The sequence below is a fragment of the Microplitis mediator genome, chromosome 1 (genome assembly GCF_029852145.1).
Source record: "Microplitis mediator isolate UGA2020A chromosome 1, iyMicMedi2.1, whole genome shotgun sequence".
Classification (NCBI taxonomy): domain Eukaryota; kingdom Metazoa; phylum Arthropoda; class Insecta; order Hymenoptera; family Braconidae; genus Microplitis; species Microplitis mediator.
The window spans coordinates 21,718,078-21,739,191 of record NC_079969.1 but is presented as its reverse complement, the minus strand read 5'-3'; the positions used below and the strand labels follow the sequence as shown (position 1 = coordinate 21,739,191).

The following is a 21,114-nucleotide window of genomic DNA, read 5'->3' as shown; positions in this document are numbered from 1 at the left end:
ACCAACCACCGACACCTTTTTTTTCATGGCATGAAATCCACCTAGATGACTAACTCACCAAGTCTCCCTCTAGATGACGCTCGTCCAAGCTTTCTTTTCATCAAATTTATTATTATTTTAATTTTTTTTTTTTTTTTTCATCAATTCCTTTGAATCAATGAGGTTATGTATTAAATCAACATCATAATTGATGGATTTACAGGTTTAAAAATTAACGGAACGATAAATAATGGATATTTATTACGAAATATGATTAAGTAACAGGCCCGATGGGAAATAGTGTCGACACTGAGACCTTACGAGCATCCAAAGTTATTTTGATTGGTTTAAAAACGTCAGTACGACGACGCTATCCGGTCTTTTTGTACATCTAGACCAAATGAACGTGCTCTTGCTTACTTCTTGTAGCTCTTCAGTAACTTATTATTTTTTGTATTTATAAATTTAAATAATTCCTCAATCCTCTGTAATTTTATTTCATTTAAACTGAGTACTGAAGAATGCTGGATAATATTTAAAATTTATCTTCTTAATAAATAAATAGTAAAACTTATTTATTTATTTACTTAAATTTTATATATAAATTTTTTAATTTAACCTTTTCTGGTGTCTGCGCACGCGTTTTCAATACCTAAAATAATTTTAGTGTTAATTATTTTTATTTATTTAGTGTCTTAAGTGTACAGACCATTCAGTTTTTAAATTTAAATTCAATTTATCTGATAATGACCACAAGAATGAGATTCAATAATGGAGATGTCATTAAAAATGGGATTTCGCATAAAGAAATAAATGGTAAAATTGATTATAAACATCAGAATGGATTTATCAAGGTACGTATGCGTAACTTTGTTTGATCGATAATTATTTATTTAAACTTTATTGATTTATTTAAATCATTACGACTTTAAACTTGTGCCGGAGGCTTTGAGGTTTTCCTAGGAAGCCGTTATCTTTATTTGTGTTAACTATGACCTTCATGACTAAGATCGTAGTTTTTATATCGACTATTTTTTTATTTGCAATAATCTTACTTTTTAAATCTTTAGTTAATTTTTTTTTTTAAATTAAATACTCAATAAATTTCTTACTCGTGTATTGACACTTTTGGATTAAATGACATCAGAGCCCTCTATACAAATTCAATTGTTTCTTCTTATTATTATTATTTTTTTATTTTTATTTATATTTTTTTTTATTGGAGCCAATTAACCGCGGATTTTAAATTTATTTTAATTCGAATGAACTGACGGAGATCAAGGATATAATATATGAGCTACTTTATTATATATAAAATATATAACTATTTATAACTATTTTATGAGTACGAATGTAGCAGACATAAGACAATTTATAAATTTTAAATAAATAAATTATAAAGAAATAAAATTTTAAAAAATGCGCGCAGATTTTTCATTGATGTAAATACGCATTTTTTAATTTTTATTCTGCTTAAAGTTTTATTTATTTATTCAAAAATTTAAAAATTGCCACTTTTCAGTTACATTCACACTCGTAGTTTAGTTTATCCTTGAGTAGAATATCAATTTTTTTTAATCTTAATTACTTGGGATAAAAATTACTAGGAATTTAATCATTTAATTTTTAAAATTTTATTACATGTATGTACTTATAAATATGTATTTTTTATTTATTTTGAATAGATGCAGAATGGAGTGGAAAAAAAAATACAAAAGAGCAAGAGTATGAAAAAAGAATCATTCGAACAGGAGACATTGTTCACATCAGCACTAACACATTTAGGATTTTACATACTTATGTTACTGGGATTTATCAATCAGCTATTATTTGCTCCAAAGGTGGCACGAGAACAAAACAGAAAGGTATTGTTTTGAATGCATACAATATTTTTTTTAAACATAAATACTTTTATGAATAAGTTATTTTTAAATTACCGCGAGTACTTGTTAAGTAGCCAAGTATTGTGTTAAATATTTAAGAAGCTCAATAAATATTTATGATCCGGACGTTAGTAGACAATTAACAATTTTCGGATTTTTTTTTCAAGTCAATTACAAAAAAAACAAAAATTAAAAATATGCATGTGTAGAAAATTAAAAAAACTATAGATGCAATTTTTTAAAATATATTTTTTTTATAATTTATTTAAAAAAAAAAATCCAAAAATTATTAGACCTCGGCTAACTTCAGTATCATAAATATTTTAAATCATTTTTTTCATTTATGTATTTTAATATTTACTTATATGTAAGAAAACTAATCAAACATAAATTTTAAAAGTTTGATGTTTGAAATTTTTTTCATGTACAGAAGCTCTAATTATTTTTGAATATAAAAAATCGAACAGCTGTCGTATTGTTAAAATGAAAATAAAATAAATAAATTTTTTTTTCTTTTACATTTTTAACTTCAAAAATTCATAAAAAATTTTGTTTTTTAATATCGCTCTATATTTTTTCTCAACCTGCAAAGACGTAAAACAAAATTAAAAAAAAAATAAAAGCACTATAATAAGTAAAATTTTTTTATTTTTATGCCAAAAAATAAGGCGGCTTTATTCGTAAAAAAATCAACTTTTTATTTTTATACTTAAATATTTTGTATGATATTTATATAAATAATTGTATATTTTATAGGGATATGCGGCACTGTATGAAAACTTCGAGACCTTTTATTTACGTTATGTGTATCGACGAGTACGTGATTGTTGGAATCGACCTATTTGCTCAGTGCCTGGTGCTATGGTCACTCTAAAAGATCGTATTACACGTGACTATTGCTGGACATTTGAGTAGGTATATTTTATTATTATTTATTTACTACAATATTTACAATATTGACAATACGAGTTATTAAAAAAATATATATATAATTATTTTATTGATGTAATAATTATTATTCAAAATAGTTTCACTGGTACGGAGACGGAATGCATCAACTTGGGGTCTTACAACTACCTTGGATTTGCTGAATCGACTGGAAATTGTGCTGAGCAAAGTATCGAAACTCTCAAGAAAGATGGTTGTGCTAGTGGTAGTACGCGTCTTGAATTAGGTAATTATTTATTTATCGATTTTAGTTAATAAAAAAATTTATAAATGTATACTTTTGTTACTTAGGAACTATGCCAATTCATAATGAGTTGGAACAATTAACCGCACGATTTCTTAAAGTTGAAGATGCAATAGTATTTGGTATGGGTTTTGCAACAAATGCATTGAATATTCCATCACTGATAACTCCAGGTTGTTTGATATTAAGTGATGAAAAAAATCATGCCTCATTGATCCTGGGATTGAGATTATCGGGCGCGGTTACGAGAGTTTTTCATCACAATGGTATCAGTATAATATTAGTCATGTTGTTATCTATTATGTGATAGATTATTTATGATTATAGTAATAATCAAAACTTGAGATAATAAGTACATATATATATATATATATTATTATTATTTTTTTAATCGTAATCACAGTGAATCTTAATGAGATTGATAGAACTGTAAAGACTAAAGATTTATAAAAAAAGTGTTTTCAAAAAGCATAGAACTTTGAACATTTAAAAGCTTAAAATTAACATTTTTTAATAATCAATATTATTTATTAGAATATACTATTAAGGTGCATCAAAAAAATCGACTAATTTTGTTTTTTTCGAATGGCTGTAAAATTCTGTCAGAGGATGCCAAAATAAAGTACCTGTAAAAATATGAGCTTTTAATATTGACATTTAGAGGTCGCGAATCATAATTTTCTATTTTCCATTTCAATGACATGGGGAAAAAAAAATTTTAACCTTGAAATTTTGTACATCGACAATGGCTCATTGTATGAATAAGCTCAGTATATATTTTTGTTGGGAACTTAATGCTTTACAAAAAAAGTCACTTATGAATTTTTAATAAATCCATCTTATTGAAGCTTGAAGTCAAATTTATAGTGTTTCGAGATCTTTTTACTTTTCCGGCGAAACTATCAGATTCATCACAAAATGTTATTCGATCTTTTTTGTAGACCATTTTATTCCCTACAAATTATCTCTGATAAAGTTTTTTCAAATCCCACATAACTTTCTAGTTATTTCTATTTTAATGTCAAGCTCTTGAAATTGATCAGAACACTACTTTTTTTAAGACCTCAACATTAAAATAGAAAAAATTCGAAAATTATACAGAATTTGAAGAAACTTTATCAGAAATAATTTGTAGGGAATTGAATTGTTTACAAAAAAGATTAAATAACGTTCTGTGATAAATCTGATAGTTTCGCCGGGAAAGTAAAAAGATCTCGAAACACTATAAATTTGACTTCAAGCTCCAATAACTTTTGAGCAGATGGATTTATTAAAAATTCATAAGTAACTTTTTTTGTAAAGCATTAAGTTCCCTACAAAAATATATACTGAGCTTATTTGTACAATGAGCCATTGTCGATGTATAAAATTTCGAGCGAAACTTTTTTTTCCCATGTCATTGAAATGGAAAATAGAAAACTATGATTCGCGACCTTTAAATATCAATATTAAGAGCTCATATTTTTACAGAAACTTTATTTTGGTATTCTCTGACAATATAACGGCTATTTAAAAAAAAGAAGTCGATTCTTTTGATGCACCCTACTAAATATATGTATTATTATAAATTTCATGGCCACAAGGAGTTTTGACTTCATGGCCAAATAAAATTTGTTTATCTATCTATATATAGATTTTTTTTGTAGATACTAAGCACTTGGAAATGAGATTAAAAGAGGCAGTGGCGTATGGGCAACCAAAAAGTGGTGAGCAATGGAAAAAAATATTTATCGTCGTCGAGGGTATTTATTCAATGGAAGGTTCGATAGTTCATTTACCAGAAATAGTAGCTTTGAAAAAAAAATATAAAGCGTATTTGTATCTTGACGAGGCGCACAGTATTGGTGCTACGGGTAAAAGTGGCCGCGGTATTTGTGATTATTATGGAGTTGATCCTAAAGAAGTTGACATACATATGGGAACATTTACTAAGAGTTTTGGATCCGCTGGTGGTTATATTGCTGGATCAAAGGTAATTATTTAATTAAACAATTAATTTTCCAAGTGAAAATGGTTTAATAAATATTTAATAATTATTGTAGGCATTGATAAATCATTTGAGAATACACAGTCACGCTCATGCTTATGCTGCATCAATGTCACCACCGATAGCACAACAAATAATTACCTCAATGAGAACGATAATGGGCGAAGAGGGTAAAAATGATGGTAAATTGCGTATTGAACAGTTGGCTAGAAATACGCGTTACTTTAGACGTAGACTCAATCAAATTGGTGTTATCATTTTTGGTCACGATGATTCACCAGTGGTACCTATGCTTGTTTATTTATACTCTAAAATAGGAGTTGTAGTGCGTAATTTAACGACGCGTAATATTGCGACTGTGGGTGTTGGTTTTCCGGCGACACCTCTGATGGCCGGTAGAATACGTTTTTGTTTGTCAGCGGCACACACTAAAGAACAACTTGATTATGTATTAAAAAATATTGAAGAAATGGCTGATCTTATTGGACTCAGATACTCAAGGAAACCTAGAAATCCTAATCCGATAGAATATTATACTGACAGTGAGACAGAATAAATATTTTTTTATCTTTACTCTTACTGACGATGATTCAATAATTTTTATTTTTAATTAGAGATTAATTTATATGTATATATATCGCGTTACTAATTCCAAAAGGACATTTTTATACGCCCCCTTAAGGCCAAAAGGGCTTACAACTTTTTTTTATTGCTAATCATATTATAGACTTATTTTGAAACTGAAAATTGTAAAAAAAAATTTTAAAGCTAAATAGGCGCATAATTTAAACTATAGTGTAAAAGTACCGTCTTTGGCCACTTTAGGACCAGTTTTAGACACTTGAAAAATTTTAATTAATTAATTTGTAAAAGACGCAAAAGTATAATTAATTTTTAAAATATGTTTAGAGAAACTTTTGTCCCACTATTAAAATGAAAATTTTATGTTACGCTTTTTCATTAATTAAAATAAATTATCAAATCTACTCTATGCCTCTTTGACTGTCAAAAATTTTTTGCTATTAATTAAGTCTACAAAACGATTGACAATGAAAAAAGAAACATACACTCTTTTGGCTTTAGAGAGTTTCCTAAGCCAAAAGGGTGTATAAAAAAGTCCTTTTAAAATTTGCGACGCGATATATTTATATGTATATAAATTTGTTTAAGAATATTGAATGACCAATAAATTGATCGTGATTAAAAAAACGTTATGCACAATTAAGAGTATTAACGACTGAGTGTTTGAATTATATTACTATTGAATTAATAATATAAATCAGGGATGATAAGCCTTATTAATAAACTAAATAAATTTTTAATTAAAAAATAATAATAAATGATAAATAATATCGCCTAAAATAATTAGTTTGCTCATTATTAAATCAACGAAAGCATTAACTTGATAAATTAGCGGACATTAGGTGAATAATCGCAAGTAAATTTTGATAGATAAATTAAATTTTTTCAAGATAAAAAATAAAAAATTTTTACATCTTTATAGACAATTATAAAATAATTACTTAACACTGTTTTTACATGCAAAGTTACAGAAATTATAGAATGTTTATTTGCCATTGCTACAACTGCCAAAATAACAAGTGCGAATAATCATAAATTTTTAATATACTAATTAAAAACGCTAGTGTACAATAGAAAAAAATTAAATAGACGATTTTAAATTTAACAGGCATTAAAATATCTTACATAAGTATTTCATAATAATATTTACTGAATTTATCACTGCAGTATTGTTTACCATAACTAAATAAATAAATATATATTATTATTAATAATAGTCGTAGTAAATTTAAAACATTTAACATTTGCCTCACAAATAAGGAGCTTATGACCTAAACGGGACGTTTTTATTGTTATTAATTTTTTTTTTTCGAGGAATTTATTAAAACTTAATATTTTTTTGTATCATTGATTTAAAAGTACTGTATTTTCATTTAAAATAGTATAAAAACACAATGATTTTTTTTTCCAATTGGTAAAATTTAAATAAGTCTTTGATCTAATTCCCTAGCGGATCCGAATTACGGTAAATTACCGTATTCACTGTAAATTATGAAAATATGGTATTCGGATGAATTTTGGTAAAAATGCAGTGAAGTGCGGTATTTTACAGTAAAGAAGTAATAACTTACCGTAAATTTGCGGCAACCCAGTGGTATTTTCCGGTGAAAGTGCGGTAAAATTTCGGTAGCACGACTTGTAATCCGCGGATAAAATATCCGGAGACATTTTATCCGATAGACAAAATATCCCCGGACTAAATATTTAAGAGACAAAAAATCCGTGACAAAATATCCTGTCGATAAATCTTACTCAGAAAAATATATTTTAAGTGAAAAAATAATTAATGGTTTTCAATAAACGGGTACTGTACCATTCCAAACATATGTGTTGACCTATTTCCAAAATAACACCCACCCAAAATCTGTGAAAAAAGGGCACAGTACGATTTCAAACACATGTGTTGATCTATTTTTAATATCACACACTTAAATTTTATGTGCAAATATATTAAACATTTCTGATAAAAGGGTACCGTACTATTTATATGAAAAGTATTTATATTATAAGATATTTTTTCGGGGATATTTTATCTATTGAGTATTTAGTCCGGGGATATTTCGTCTATCGGATAAAATGTCTTCGGATATTTTGTCATCGGAAAATAAGTGAGGGTACCAAAATTTCGGCATTACGTCGTAAACGTGCAGAATTATTGCAAAATTACGGTATTTTACCGTAAAGTAAAGTATTGTACCGTAGCAAATTTGCGGTAGCATTATGGTATTTTGCGGCAAAATAGGTAATTTACGGTAAATATCGTAATTCGGATCGGCTAGAAAATAATGTGTTTGGATTCGCCACCCGGGCACTGTGAGACCCGAAAAAATTTTAATTTATAATAAATGTTTTAGAAAAAAAGTAAATAACAAAAAAAAAAATGCATGAATTATCAAGTGTACTGATTAAAATGAAATTCAATGGAACAAATTTAAATGTAACGATTATGAATAATCTTTATAAATATTATTAATATAAATAACAAAAAAAAATCAATTATTAATTAATAAGAAATATAAATAAAAATAAATGGTATCAAACTGCACGCACACAAAATTTACACACGCACATTTACTGCAGACAGAAAGTATGATAAAATCGATATTTACCTATATTTCTTATTAACTAATGATACATTTTTTTTTTATTTCTATTGATATTATTTACAAAGATTGTTTATAATCGAAATATTAAGATCTGTTCACTTAAATTTCACTTTAATCAGCACATTGGTTAATTCATGCATTTTTTGTATATTGTTTTAGTTATTCACTTATTTTCTTTTAAATTTATTAAGAATTAAAATTTTTTCCGGGTATATAGCAGGCGCCGGGCCAAGGTTCCAGACCATAAAGAACCGCCTGAGTTTTAAATTAAAAATATTCGGCTTTGATTGAAGTTATTAAAAAAATTCCCTCAAGGTTAAAAAAAAAGTTCATAGATAATAAAAAAAAAAAGTTCAAGATAATAAAAGTTAGTGGGTATTTACATCAAAGGTACAAGCCAAGCCGCGCAGTAAAATAAATTATATAAATAATGACAAATTCTCTTATAAAAAAATTCAATTCTAAAAGGCATTTATTGGAATTTAAAAAACACTTTCCGTTTTGATATAAAGCTTCTAAAATATTTGTCACAATAGAATTTTAAAAAGAGCTGTAGTACAAAACTTGTCGTTATTAAACCAACAAAATGTTCATACAAGCTTGTTTAATTATTTAAAATGTGTTATTTTTTATCGTGTACATTGTTTAGAGATTACAATTATTATTGTTTATATATAATTTCACGCACAATAGATATACCGCGTTAAATTATTACCATTTTATTTTTATTATCAATTAACTAATTATTAATAAGTTAACTAATTATACTGGAAATTGATCACAATTAATTATTATCATTAATATATACAAATAATATTTTTAAAAATATCGACATTGTAAAATTAGATTGTCCTACATTCCTAACACTGTTATTTTTGTAAAACTTCTGCTTAAGATTTAAAATATATATAAATGTATAAAATATATAGACTATTTTGTTGTAATAATTAAAATTTTTTCAAAATGCACATTAAAATGCTGAATAAAGACAATTAATTTAACTAATTTATTAATCACTCAACTAATTAATTAATTTATATTTTTATAATTAAACTAAATTAACTTATAGAGTCTGGAAAAATGATACTTAGTAACCGACTCATGACCACGGGGTTGGTGCAAATGCAATTTTCACGTTCATAGGGAGGTTCTATTGAAAACATTCCTTGAATTTCTAGGATCCCATTGTTTTCAACAGGATTCAGAAGATTGGTAGTCAATAATTGTTTTATTTTTTCACGGCGTTCATTTAATTCAGCGGCTGTTAATTTTTTTTCAACTACTGGAAACAAATCTGGTAAATCGATTCCTGCGGTTGTTGTTACTTCAATATTACGAATCGAGTGACCAATTATTATTTTGCCATTGAATTTTCCATCGTCATCTGGTTCTAATAAAATAACACTGGAAACATAAAATTTTTTTACGTGTATTTTAAATGGAAAAATAAAATTTTCAAGTATCAACGCAATTTTCGAGATATCGAGCCTATTTTTTAGGTCCAAAAGAAACTTTTCAAACTGAAAACAAAAAAAAATTTTTTTTTTTGACACACCCTAATATATATAAATATATGTATGTTTTTTTTCTATACATATTATATACTAAAAATAATAAACTTATATAGACTTCAAAAACTTGCCAGTATCATTTAATTTGTTTACATAAAAATAAAAAAAAAATATTAATTGACTGCTGCTTGCAATATCATAATTTATAAATGAAAACAATATTTAAACTTCAAAACATGTTTACAAAAAAAGTTCTATATAATTTTTTATGAACTGTCAAATATGTAAAAATTTATGACAATCGTTAGTTACTGAAATAAATACAAATAAAATAAAAGAAAAATTCTAACCTTTCGGACACCGGGTCAACGGTGTAAACAATTCCTTGATGAACACTTGAGTCATCGGCAGTTATCATCACATGTTTGTTTATATAACTTTTGAAAAGCAGCGGGTTATTTTTATAAACAGTATGTGTATATTCAGTATCATTTACATTAGACATTACTATAAATATTTTATTTATTAAAACGTTATCAAGTAATCGAATAAAAAAATTTGTGGAATCTGAATCTGATTAATCGGTTTGAAAAATGTGATTTTACTACTGACGCCATCTTTAATGTGTTTGCTGATTTTAAAAAAAATGTATGGCGATAACTTCAGATAATAATGTAGGGAATGCTTACTTTTGAGCCGGATATTCAATAGTCAAATTAATGATACTAAAGTTAGCTGACGTTTAATAATCTTTGTATTTTTTAAAACGATGAATTATAAAAAAAAAATTTTTTTCAAATTTCACCTATAGTTTTTTAGATTTTCTATCTGTGGATATTTTTAGTTTTGTTTTTATTCAAATGGAATTGTTGGGAAAAAAATCCGAAAATTTTTAATTCATGATTAACTTCAGATCAACTTCATTTATGAGAGTGATATCGCAGATATGAAACAATTTATAAATTTTAAATAAGTAAATAGATTAATTAAAATAATGAAATTTAAAAAAATGCGCGTACTGGCTTTTCAATTATTCAATTATCTAAATACGCATTTTTTAATTTTCATTCTTACATTGTATTTATTTCTTCAAAAATTTAAACAAAATTTATGAGTGTGAATGTAGCAGACATCAGACAAATTTAAAATTATAAATAAATAGAGTAAATAATTTAAAAAATTATATTTTTAATAATGCACTTAATAATTATTTATTCGATTTATTAATAATTTAAAATTTTTCTGATGTCTGTTACATCCACACTCGTAAAATTGCCACCCTGATTAAACAACTGAATTCGACCGAATTAAAAATTTTAATTCTGTTATATTCTGTCGAATTCTGCAAAACAGAATTCAACTGAATTGAAAATTTGAATTTAAATTAAACAGACTAAAACCGATTTAAAAATTTCAAATTCGTTTTAATTCAGTTTAATTCGGATTCAGAACCAGAAATTGGAAAATTACTTTCGAATTGATCAGAATTAAATCGAATAGAATTATTTAAATTTGTTTAATTTGGACAAATTCTGGTTTTTCTGCAGAATTAGACAGAATTAATTTTTAAGTTAGGTACCGAATTAACAGAATTTATCTGAATTAAATAAAATTAAAAATTTAATTCTGTTTAATTCGATCGGATTCAGTTGTTTAATCAGGGCAATTGTTAACTGAATTCATGCCCGTTTAATATTTCACGTATACGTGAAATCAAAAATTAAGGTAGCAAAAATTGATTTCAATGAGAACCCTCTCGATAATCAAAATTTTAACTAAAAAATTTAAATGCAAGATTTGTAAAATAGCAGCTTTAATTTTACGTAGAATTTATGTTACTTTACTTATAGGAGAGCTAAAAATTTGAACTGCAATTTTTAATATAAATTCTGTACATCATCGAGATGTCAAAAGTTTCATTTCAATTTCAGAGCTGAAACTCAATTTTCTGATTACGATTTGTATCATCGGAATTTGTGTCATAGACATCCACCCGTAAAACTTACGAATTGAGTGGGGGTTAAATTAACCCCTTCTTAGAAATTTTGTTATCAGTTACTATAGTTTTACTATAGTGTAAGTAGGCAATTAAATTACTTACACTACACGCATTACACCTACACCCTTGTAAACTTGTGTATAGATATTATTTTGTTATATTTATTTATTTATATTGTATTATAATAACATAAGTGATAAAAAATGAATATGTCAATAGATAAAAAAAAATATCCATCGGCATTGCCGACAAATTGGCCGACTCGTGATGAAATATCGCGTAAAAATTCAAATCCACTTCCACCATCCTCAGGAAAAGTTGATGTTTACTATTATAGGTTAGTATTATTATTCTTTCACAATAATCGTATAATATCTACTTTATAATTTAATTGAATGATTCAATTTTATGATATTGAATTTAGCCGACGTCTTATAATTTTTGGATTTCTTTAAAAACTACAAAGGCCAGTTTTTTAAACGGAGTTTAGTTTTATCCGAGTTTAAATTAATATTGCTAGTATATCTATACATTAATAATATATAGATATACCAGCAATAACAATTTATACCCGGCTTGAAAAACTGGCCCTAAATTATTAAAAAAAAACATTTGAAAAAATTGCACTTACAGTTTTTTTGAATTTTCTACAAATGCATATTTTTAGTTTTCTTTTTTTTTGTAATCTGTTTAAAATAAACATTTCAGGATCATTAAATTTTTATAACTGAAAAATAAATTTTAATTGTTTTTTATAATACAATTGATTATTTTGTTGTTTTTTTTAGTCGAGGAGTAAGAAATGATGCATCATTAGTACCACCAATAAGACAAACGGCTTCTATTTTCAAACAACCAGTTACTATTTATAAAACACAAGACAGAAAAGTTAATAAAGATGTAAAACATCCTACTCAGGATAAACCAAAACAGGTTTGTTAATTAATTAATTAATTAAGCAAACAAGTCGAACTATGTGATTTAATTACTTAAGTATTTGTACTCAAATTAAAACTATTGATTGCTTTAGGAAGGAACTGATAAAACTGATAGCAAATATGGCTCTCAAGATAAACCTAAACAGGTAAAATAATTTCAAATTTTATTTTTTTGCCTCATTAATTTATGATATTGAAGTTAGCTGACGTCTTATAGTTTTTTAAATTTATTCATAACGATAAATTACAAAAAAAAATTTTTGTATGAGTGAAATTGTCAATGTGGAAGAACCGTCAGTAAAGCTTTCGCGCTTGAGGTATGCAAAAAAACTGTACTCATAGTTTTTTAAATTTTTCTACCTGTGCATATTTTTAGTTTTCTTTTGATTGTAATTTATTTGTTGAAAAAAAAGTCTGAAAATTTTTTAATAGTCTGCTAACTTCAGGATCATCATTAATTTTCACAATTGGCACTCTCTCATTTTATCTCAGAAATAAAGTCTCGGATAAAAAAATATCTCCCCTGATAGCCACCTTAACCGTCAGTTAACTTCAAACTACAGCCGTATTCTGAAACCAACTTAAAGGAAAGTGTTGGAGAGCAAGCAGTTACCTTTAAGTTGACAGTGAATTGTCTGTAAACTTGAATTCAATTTGACTACAAGTGTTACTGTCAGACAATGACGTTAAGTTGATTGAAAGTTTCACTTCAAATTGACGGCAAGTTGTTCTGTCAAATTACATTCAGATGACGGCCGTAGATTTGCATCAACTTGCACGCAAGTATTATCCAGCCAAAGCTCGCCAGAAACTTGTCGTTAAGTTAGTCGTAGATGCATCACTGCAGAACTTGCTAAGCAATTATATTTAGATTGTGGCTATCAGGGTCCATGAACAAGACAAGGATGCAATTAATATTTATATGGAGATATTTTTGCTGACATATTTTGACTGAGATGTAACGAGGGGTCACCTTCACAACTATATACATTTTAAAATCATGTACTCGGATATTATTAGCTTTAGATTAACTTTTATTTTTATTTAAGCTGTTTTGGGAAAAACGATTGGAAGGCTTGAGAGCATGTGACCCAGATGGTTTTGAATTCAACGGAATGGATTTACCTAAAACTTTAAAACCAGTGGGACCTTATATTACTGAAGAAACGTTACTCCAAAGTGTAGCAACTGCTCTTCATATGTCATCCCAACCAGTAACCGGGCAAACTGGGTCTAAAACTTCACTTGAAAAAAATCCAGGAGTATTTTTAAATCCTGACCAACCTCTTGTTCAGGTTAAAACTTAAAACTTTACATACAAATTTTTATTATTTTGTAATTAATCGTTAATTTCTCCATGTATTCTATAACTAATTTTATTTCAAGTTCAAATTTATTTTTCATTTAAAATAAACCAACTTACATATTTTTATTGGTTATTTTTATTTGACAAATATTTCATTTTATTTTTTTACATAAACGGTTTAATATTACACATTCATTGCAAGAAACGTAATTACATATGCAATATTATTATTAACTCTACTAATGATTATTAATTACATGATATATTTATTATATTATATTTATTTGATTGCAGGCCGTCACGATAGCTGATGACGATATCAAAAAACAAGAAGACCGAGTTGCTATTGCAAGAAAAAAACTTCAAGATGCATTACGTGCAATTTCAACTTAATTTCTTATAAATTAAACATTAATTCATATTATTATTTTTACAGTGATCTTTATATATATCTTTTAATTTAAGTTCGACTTTTACATTTTATAATATACAATAATTATCCAGCGTAAACGAATATAAAACATAATTTTAAGTTATTGATACATATAATTTTTTTTTATAATAAATTTTTTTAAACTATCGACGCACATATTTTTCAAATTTATTATTGTCAATAAAGTATTTAAAAATTTAATGGGTGCAATTTTTAACAAAATCTGTTTTTGTACAATAACTTATGTTTAAAAATTAGATTTTATTTAAATTGTTACAAAACAGAAAATTCAGCAGACGTCTAACATTTTTAGAAAAAGAAATGAACTTTTAAAAATTACGCAAAGATTTTTATAGTAAAAATAGCAGACGTCGATAATCTTCAAGTTTCTTATAAACAAATGACAGATTTATGATCCTGAAATTAGCAGACAATTAAAAATTTTCGGATTTTTTTAAAAAATCAATTACAAAAAATAACTACAGGTGCAATTTTTTTAAATAGTTTTTTTTTAAGTTTATTGCTTTGAAAAAAAATTTTAAAATTATTAGACGTTGGTTAACTTCTTCAGTATCATAAATTTGTGTATTTTGACTTTAGTCACTGGAATGTCAGAAGAGGAACCTTATTAGACAAATACACAAAATATCTCAAGGACTATGAGTGTTACAAGTACACAAGTGCTTGTCAATCAGTGTTACCTCGCCCCCTGCACAAAACGGTTACCTGACCGTTGATCCAAAGACGATTGATCCCCGACAATTGATCCTCGACAATTGATCCTTGCGATAATTGAGCCACCGATAAAATATACTCACACACATATAAATGTGAAAATTACGCCCTTTTTTCACTAATTTTGTGTGCGTGTAACATAAAAAATATACTCACACACAAATTTTTCACATTTATATGTGTGTGAGTATATTTTATCGGCGGATCAATCGTCGGAGACCAATTGTCGGGGATCAGTTGTCTTTGGGTCATCGGTTGTGTCATTGCAAAAAACAGTGGAGAACTTTGAATCCACTCTTCAACATCTCCTAAAGCATATTATCCAATTACGTTTTGCAAGCAAATATGCCTGCTACATCACGTTAGACCGAGTCAATCGTAGACTAAACCCTCTAAAACCCTGTGCTTTATGCCATCTCCAGGCGGAAGAAACTGTACACCACTTCCTAGCGATTTGCCTGTTTTTCGCGGAGGCTAAACAAAAATATTGGAACTGTGCACCCTTATCGAATCATCAACTATTGAGCCAAATCATTGGAGTCGACTGCTTGCCGGATCTCAATGAACTTTTCGCTTTCTTAAAAAACTGTTTCCGAGTAAAAGCTACATACAGCTTCAATTAATCCCCTTTTGCATCGTATTTCCCTTTGCTTTAACTAATTCTACATTACCTTACTCCTATTGAACTCCAAATATGTATATTGTATTAAGGATTGTATCCTAATAAAATATTACATAAATAATAAATTTATGTATTTGAAAATTAATAGTTTCGAAATTTATTAATAAGTGTAAATGTAGCAGACATCGGATAAATTTAAAATAATTGATAAATAGAGTAAATAATTAATAAAAATAAAATTTTTTAAAAATGCGCATTTAAAAAATTTTGAAATTAATAAGTGAATTTTTTATAAATATTTCTTTTTTATTATTTACGCTATTTATTTTTTATTTTTAAATTTGTCTGATGTCTGCTACATTCACACTCATAATTTATCATACTTTTTTTTATTTTTCCAAAAAAATTTGTAATTAATTTATGTCCTTATCAAAATTTAATTATATAGAAGTATGTTTCAATTATTCACTACAAGGAAATTTCAGAGGTCAATAATCTTCAAGTTTCTTAGAAACAAATTACATATTTTTTAATTTTCACAAAATTTTTGAATAATTGCATAAATTAAATTTTTTTCTTTCATAAGAAATTAATTTGTTTATTTGAAAATTTATAGTTTTGAAATTTATTACACTTTTTTTTTATTCTTCCAAAAATATTTGTAATTTATATATTTACCAAAATCTAAATATATTTTAATTATTCACTACAAGGAAATCCCAGAGGGCGATAGTAAAAAATATTTAGCACATGTACATATATAAATATATTTTAGGTTATCTATTGAACGTTTATTGTTGTTTTGATGCTTTTGACAAGTTATTAAAATTTTCAAATTATATTTTTACATATATAAAGTTATATATAATATTTGTTATTGTAAATGTATAAAAATTTTGTTGTTATTTTATAAAAATGAATTCAACTGAAACATATCAGTTGGATGTATGGAAAGGTGATTGGGGATTGCCATCAGTTGGCATTCGTTGTCTACAAACTTTGGTATAATTAATTAACTTTTTTTTTTTTAACAAATATCTAATGAAAATTGTAAACATGAATTTTAATCCACGTCAAATAAATTTTTGAATAATTTAAAAAATTTGAAAGTTTAAAAATATTTGACAATTTACGCTTATGATGAGTGAATGTTGCAGACATTAGACAAATTTCAAATTATTAATAAACAGAGTAAATAATTAATAAAATAAAATGTTTTAAAAATCTGCATTCAAAAAATTAAAAAATTAATAAGTGCATTTTTTTAAAATATTATTTTTTAAAATTATTTACTCTAATTGATTTATAATTTCAAATTCGTCTCACGTCGGCTACATTCACATTCATACACTTATGACATAAATTATTATTATTAATGATTATTATTTTTACTTATTACCAGGCCTATGCAAAATTTAGTAATGCACCAATAAGAATAAATTCAACATGTAATCCATTCCGAACACCAAATGGACATTTTCCGGTACTGCGAAATGGATCAAATGCAATTGATTCTGTTCATAATATAATCAAATTTTTAAAAGACAGAAATTATTCTCCAGATAATTTACTTAGTGCTAAAGAACGTGCTGATATTGTATCATATGAGTACATGTTGAGAGAAAAATTTTATCCAGCTCTTCAATACGTCTGGTAATTTGATTTTTTATGGACAAATAATTCTATTTATATTATCAGTAATTTTCTAAAAATATTACATCATCTAGATATGTATTCGATACTTAAGAGGGAAAAGGGTCTGAGATATTTCAAAGTACTTTTTTTATTAAAATTCTTAAAATTTGTGACATTATTAAGCAATATTCCAAGAGTATTCTGCTAAATTTTCATAAAAAAATATTGAAAAATAAGCCAGTGGTAGTGGGGAGAACCGAGTCACCTCAAGAGAAAAAATCTCCATGCCGTAGGTAGGATAACTTATGACTGCTTCATCTGAAATAAAAAAACCAAAAAGATTTCTTTAGTACATAAGTTTATCTTAGATTTGAACGAAGGATTTTTTTTTTTTTTTTTCAATAACTACTTATTTTTTAATTAAACAAAAAAAGCAATTTTTGGCACAAATTAGAGTTTTTTTATTGCACCTTTACCAAAAATTCAAAAATGAATATTTTGTTTATTCCTTCCTTCAAATCCAAGATAAACTTATGTACCAAAGAAATATTTTTGGTTTTTTAATTTCAGATGAAACAGTCATGAGTTATCCTGCCCACGGTATGGAGACTTTTTTTAAGTGACTCGGTTCTCCCCACTACCACTGGTACATTTTTCAATATTTTTTTATAAAAATTTAGTAAAGTATTCTTGGAATGTTGCTTAATAATGTTTCAAACTTTGAGAATTTTAATAAAGAAGGTACTCTAAAAAATATCACTAAAATATGATCTTTTGATTGTATCACAGACTCTTTTCCCCCCTTAACTCCTTACTCTACTACATTTATATTAATAAAAAAAATTTGAAAAACGGTTGACTTGCGAGCCAACCCCAAAACTTCCCGCTGTTTCCGAGCTCAGAGAATTTGAAAACGTTACTATATGGTAAACTTTTGAAGTCTTCGAGTTCAAAAAACGGCTGGACCAAAAATATATACATTTCATTGAAAAAAATTAATTTTTGTCTGACGAAAGAGCTTACAATTAGAGAAATTGGAAATTATTAATAAAGATCGTTTTGTAAAGTTTTGCTCACGATTACGCTTCGACTCATACCTAGTACATTCACACTCTTTAGTATTGTATTTAATAATATGAATTTATAAAATTACAGGTGGTTAGATCAAAAAAACTTCAATGATTTAATAAGACCTTGGTACGCTAAAGCAATACCATTTCCATTTAATTTTTACTATCCATCGCAATATGAAAAACATGCCAGAGCAACGATGGAAACACTTTTTATAAATGAAGATGATATGGCTGTGATAGAAAACAAAGTTTACTCCGAAGCACAAAAATGCATAACCTTGTTATCAACGAGATTAGGAGACTCTGATTACTTTTTTGGTACAAATCCAACATCATTGGATGCATTGATATACTCTTATCTGGCTCCATTATTAAAAGCTCCACTGCCTAATCCAGCTTTACAGAATCATCTCAAGGCATGCACAAATCTCACTAAATTTGTATCACGCATATCACAACGTTATTTCGAGTACGATTATTTGGAATATGAAAAAATACAGGCTAGAGAAAATGAAAAAAAACATAAAGTTGAAGTTGATAATGAATTTCCAAATAATAAGAGAGATAAAATATTAGCTGGAGTTTTTGTAACATTCGCTATGATTTCTTACGCATTTATTACTGGCATTGTTGAGGTAATTTTTATTATTTACATTATTTTGAATAGTTCCGCCTCATTTAAATTTATCTATATCGTATTTTAAATCCTTGCTTTCTAAAAAGAATTTTAAAAACTTTTTTAATTATTTATTTAATTAAAATGAATTAAGGTAAAAGCCCCTACACCCGCTCAGTACCATTAGTCGCTCACTTTAACTGTTTAATGCGTTTTTTATAATTTTTAGAAAAAAAACTTGGACTAAAAAAATTATTATTGATAAATAATTATTTGTGAATCTAAATATATTAAAATATGATGTATCAAATTATTTTATAAGAGATTATAAATTTAAATTAAGTGACTGTTTTTAAAATCGCGATCAGCCGGGAATTTTTTACTTAAACGTTCATTCGTTAGATTAAATTTAGATTACGTCAAATTTTTCAAGAAATGTTATAACTATATCTTGTTAAATATATTTTTAAAATTCATGAAATTTTATATTATGAAAGAATAAAGTAATACGAGCGACCTGCAGTCACTACGTGACTGCCCAAATATCACTACTAAATTTATAAAATACGCAGAAAAAAAAGATTTCTTGCCGCAAAAAATTTTAATTTGCACCAAAAAATTTTATGCATTATAAATTAAATACAAAAATTGTCTTGGGGCAAGAAAAGATTTTTTTGGTCAAGAAATAATTCCTTGCACCAAGTAATTTTTTCTAGTTCTAAATAAATTTTTGTTCTCAATTCACAATGCAAAAAATTTCTTGGGGTCCTCAAGTTTTTTTGTGTCAAAGAATCCTTTTTTTTCTATGCACACTTTTTTGGCTTTGAGAAGCTTCCTAAAACCAAAAGGGAGTAAAAAAATCTGTCATTTTGGAATAAGTAACGCGATATAAATAATATAGTTATATATTCAGTGACATTCAGTCGTATTTAGTGACAGAATAGTTAAAGTATTAATGTATTTAAAGAAAATAAATACGATCGTCTTTTTTCTCGCGTAATTTAAATGTAATTCGAATGATATCGATAAATCTATTTGTCTCGATACTTGGCAATTCAAAAGAGTTTAAAGTATGAAAAGGCAAAAATTTAAGTCAAGACCTATCTAATGATACCAATTTCAATAACATTAACTAATTCTATCATATAGATATGGCGGGAACAAAATTTCCCTTATTCTCTTAATAATATAGAATAGATAATTTATAAATTATTTTCCAAATCAATAATCTTATCATAGTTTAATTGATATTGTCTTTGAGCGACTGTAGAGCCATGTGTTGATCGAGTGATACATCACATCTTTTAGTGAGCGACTATGGGTACACTCAAGGACCTTATTTAAAAAATTACTAATAATTAATTATCAACATTATTCTTCAAACTAAAATTGTATCCTAATATTTAAAACTTAAAAAAGTAACAAAAAATAAAAATATGGTTTTTCGTTCTATTTATTAATTTATATCGAGTGATTTAATCTCACTCCAATGAAAATTGAGCGGGTATAGGGACTTTTACCTTATATAAAATTCGTAAATTTATTTGTATTAAAAATAAAAAATAATAAGTAGGAGGAACTCATCAAAAAAAATTTTAATTAATTGTGATAGAAGTGTTCGAATAAATATATTTGTCAAGCAACAGATATTATTTGTAGGTTCTATTGTTATTAATAAGACGAAAGAAATTTATTAGAATACCTAAAAAAATAAAAATACGTAAGTAATAGTAATAGGATTTATAATTAATTTTTTTTTATAGTTTAAAAAATTGATTTATTTAAACATAAGTAATAAAACTTTTTAAAAATTAAAATTATAAAAAATTTATTTTTAGAAATTTAATTTAAAATTTAAAATTTTTGTTAAAGGTACCGACAAGTGATGATGAAAATTTTGACGAATCAGAAGATTACTTTCTCGAAGCAGAGGAAATAGAAGATGATTAAATTGTTGTGGTTTTAAATTAGATTAATTAATAATAAAAGATGAAAAAAATAAGACGTGTTTGTTTAT

The 21,114-nt window shown here is 26.4% G+C and overlaps 4 protein-coding genes across 5 annotated transcripts; 3 read left to right on the top strand and 1 right to left on the bottom strand.

Moving 5' to 3' along the window:
• The first annotated feature begins 325 nt into the window (after window positions 1-325).
• Window positions 326-6,473, top strand: LOC130675160 (serine palmitoyltransferase 2). Its single transcript, XM_057480695.1, has 7 exons — window positions 326-833; window positions 1,665-1,844; window positions 2,619-2,773; window positions 2,891-3,036; window positions 3,102-3,320; window positions 4,701-5,026; window positions 5,097-6,473. Exons 1-7 carry the CDS (start codon window positions 726-728, stop codon window positions 5,595-5,597), a joined length of 1,635 nt encoding a protein of 544 aa, XP_057336678.1. The 5' UTR covers window positions 326-725; the 3' UTR covers window positions 5,598-6,473.
• A 30-nt stretch (window positions 6,474-6,503) lies between these two features.
• LOC130675171 (gem-associated protein 6-like) lies at window positions 6,504-10,329 on the bottom strand. Its single transcript, XM_057480701.1, has 2 exons — window positions 10,091-10,329; window positions 6,504-9,633 (listed from the first exon to the last, which is right to left on the bottom strand). Exons 1-2 carry the CDS (start codon window positions 10,243-10,245, stop codon window positions 9,288-9,290), a joined length of 501 nt encoding a protein of 166 aa, XP_057336684.1. The 5' UTR covers window positions 10,246-10,329; the 3' UTR covers window positions 6,504-9,287.
• Window positions 10,330-11,817: 1,488 nt separating this feature from the next.
• On the top strand, window positions 11,818-14,600 carry LOC130663238 (methyl-CpG-binding domain protein 3). The gene is made up of 5 exons (XM_057462362.1): window positions 11,818-12,076; window positions 12,528-12,672; window positions 12,770-12,823; window positions 13,727-13,972; window positions 14,278-14,600. Exons 1-5 carry the CDS (start codon window positions 11,943-11,945, stop codon window positions 14,374-14,376), a joined length of 678 nt encoding a protein of 225 aa, XP_057318345.1. The 5' UTR covers window positions 11,818-11,942; the 3' UTR covers window positions 14,377-14,600.
• A 1,886-nt stretch (window positions 14,601-16,486) lies between these two features.
• Window positions 16,487-21,099, top strand: LOC130663222 (metaxin-1). 2 transcript variants are annotated; one of them, XM_057462351.1, is made up of 5 exons: window positions 16,487-16,775; window positions 17,176-17,426; window positions 18,564-19,116; window positions 20,757-20,817; window positions 20,970-21,099. In XM_057462351.1, exons 1-5 carry the CDS (start codon window positions 16,689-16,691, stop codon window positions 20,981-20,983), a joined length of 966 nt encoding a protein of 321 aa, XP_057318334.1. In that variant the 5' UTR covers window positions 16,487-16,688; the 3' UTR covers window positions 20,984-21,099. The 2 variants fall into 2 exon arrangements, with proteins under 2 accessions (XP_057318334.1, XP_057318327.1); XM_057462344.1 differs by lacking the exon at window positions 20,757-20,817 and having other exon boundaries at window positions 16,490-16,775.
• Window positions 21,100-21,114: the final 15 nt, after the last annotated feature.

What these genes read in the sequence shown, in the direction of transcription:
- LOC130675160 (XM_057480695.1), top strand. Translation starts at nt 726, where the DNA reads ATGACCACAAGAATGAGATTCAATAATGGAGATGTCATTAAAAATGGG. An exon ending in TAGTACGCGTCTTGAATTAG is followed by an intron (nt 3,037 to 3,101) that starts GTAATTATTTAT and finishes TTTGTTACTTAG; the next exon opens with GAACTATGCCAATTCATAAT. An exon ending in GTTATATTGCTGGATCAAAG is followed by an intron (nt 5,027 to 5,096) that starts GTAATTATTTAA and finishes TAATTATTGTAG; the next exon opens with GCATTGATAAATCATTTGAG.
- LOC130675171 (XM_057480701.1), bottom strand. Translation starts at nt 10,245, where the DNA reads ATGTCTAATGTAAATGATACTGAATATACACATACTGTTTATAAAAAT. An exon ending in GTTGACCCGGTGTCCGAAAG is followed by an intron (nt 9,634 to 10,090) that starts GTTAGAATTTTT and finishes TTATGTTTCCAG; the next exon opens with TGTTATTTTATTAGAACCAG.
- LOC130663238 (XM_057462362.1), top strand. Translation starts at nt 11,943, where the DNA reads ATGAATATGTCAATAGATAAAAAAAAATATCCATCGGCATTGCCGACA. An exon ending in GTTGATGTTTACTATTATAG is followed by an intron (nt 12,077 to 12,527) that starts GTTAGTATTATT and finishes TGTTTTTTTTAG; the next exon opens with TCGAGGAGTAAGAAATGATG. An exon ending in CTGACCAACCTCTTGTTCAG is followed by an intron (nt 13,973 to 14,277) that starts GTTAAAACTTAA and finishes ATTTGATTGCAG; the next exon opens with GCCGTCACGATAGCTGATGA.
- LOC130663222 (XM_057462344.1), top strand. Translation starts at nt 16,689, where the DNA reads ATGAATTCAACTGAAACATATCAGTTGGATGTATGGAAAGGTGATTGG. An exon ending in TTCGTTGTCTACAAACTTTG is followed by an intron (nt 16,776 to 17,175) that starts GTATAATTAATT and finishes ACTTATTACCAG; the next exon opens with GCCTATGCAAAATTTAGTAA. An exon ending in TTATTACTGGCATTGTTGAG is followed by an intron (nt 19,117 to 20,969) that starts GTAATTTTTATT and finishes TTTTTGTTAAAG; the next exon opens with GTACCGACAAGTGATGATGA.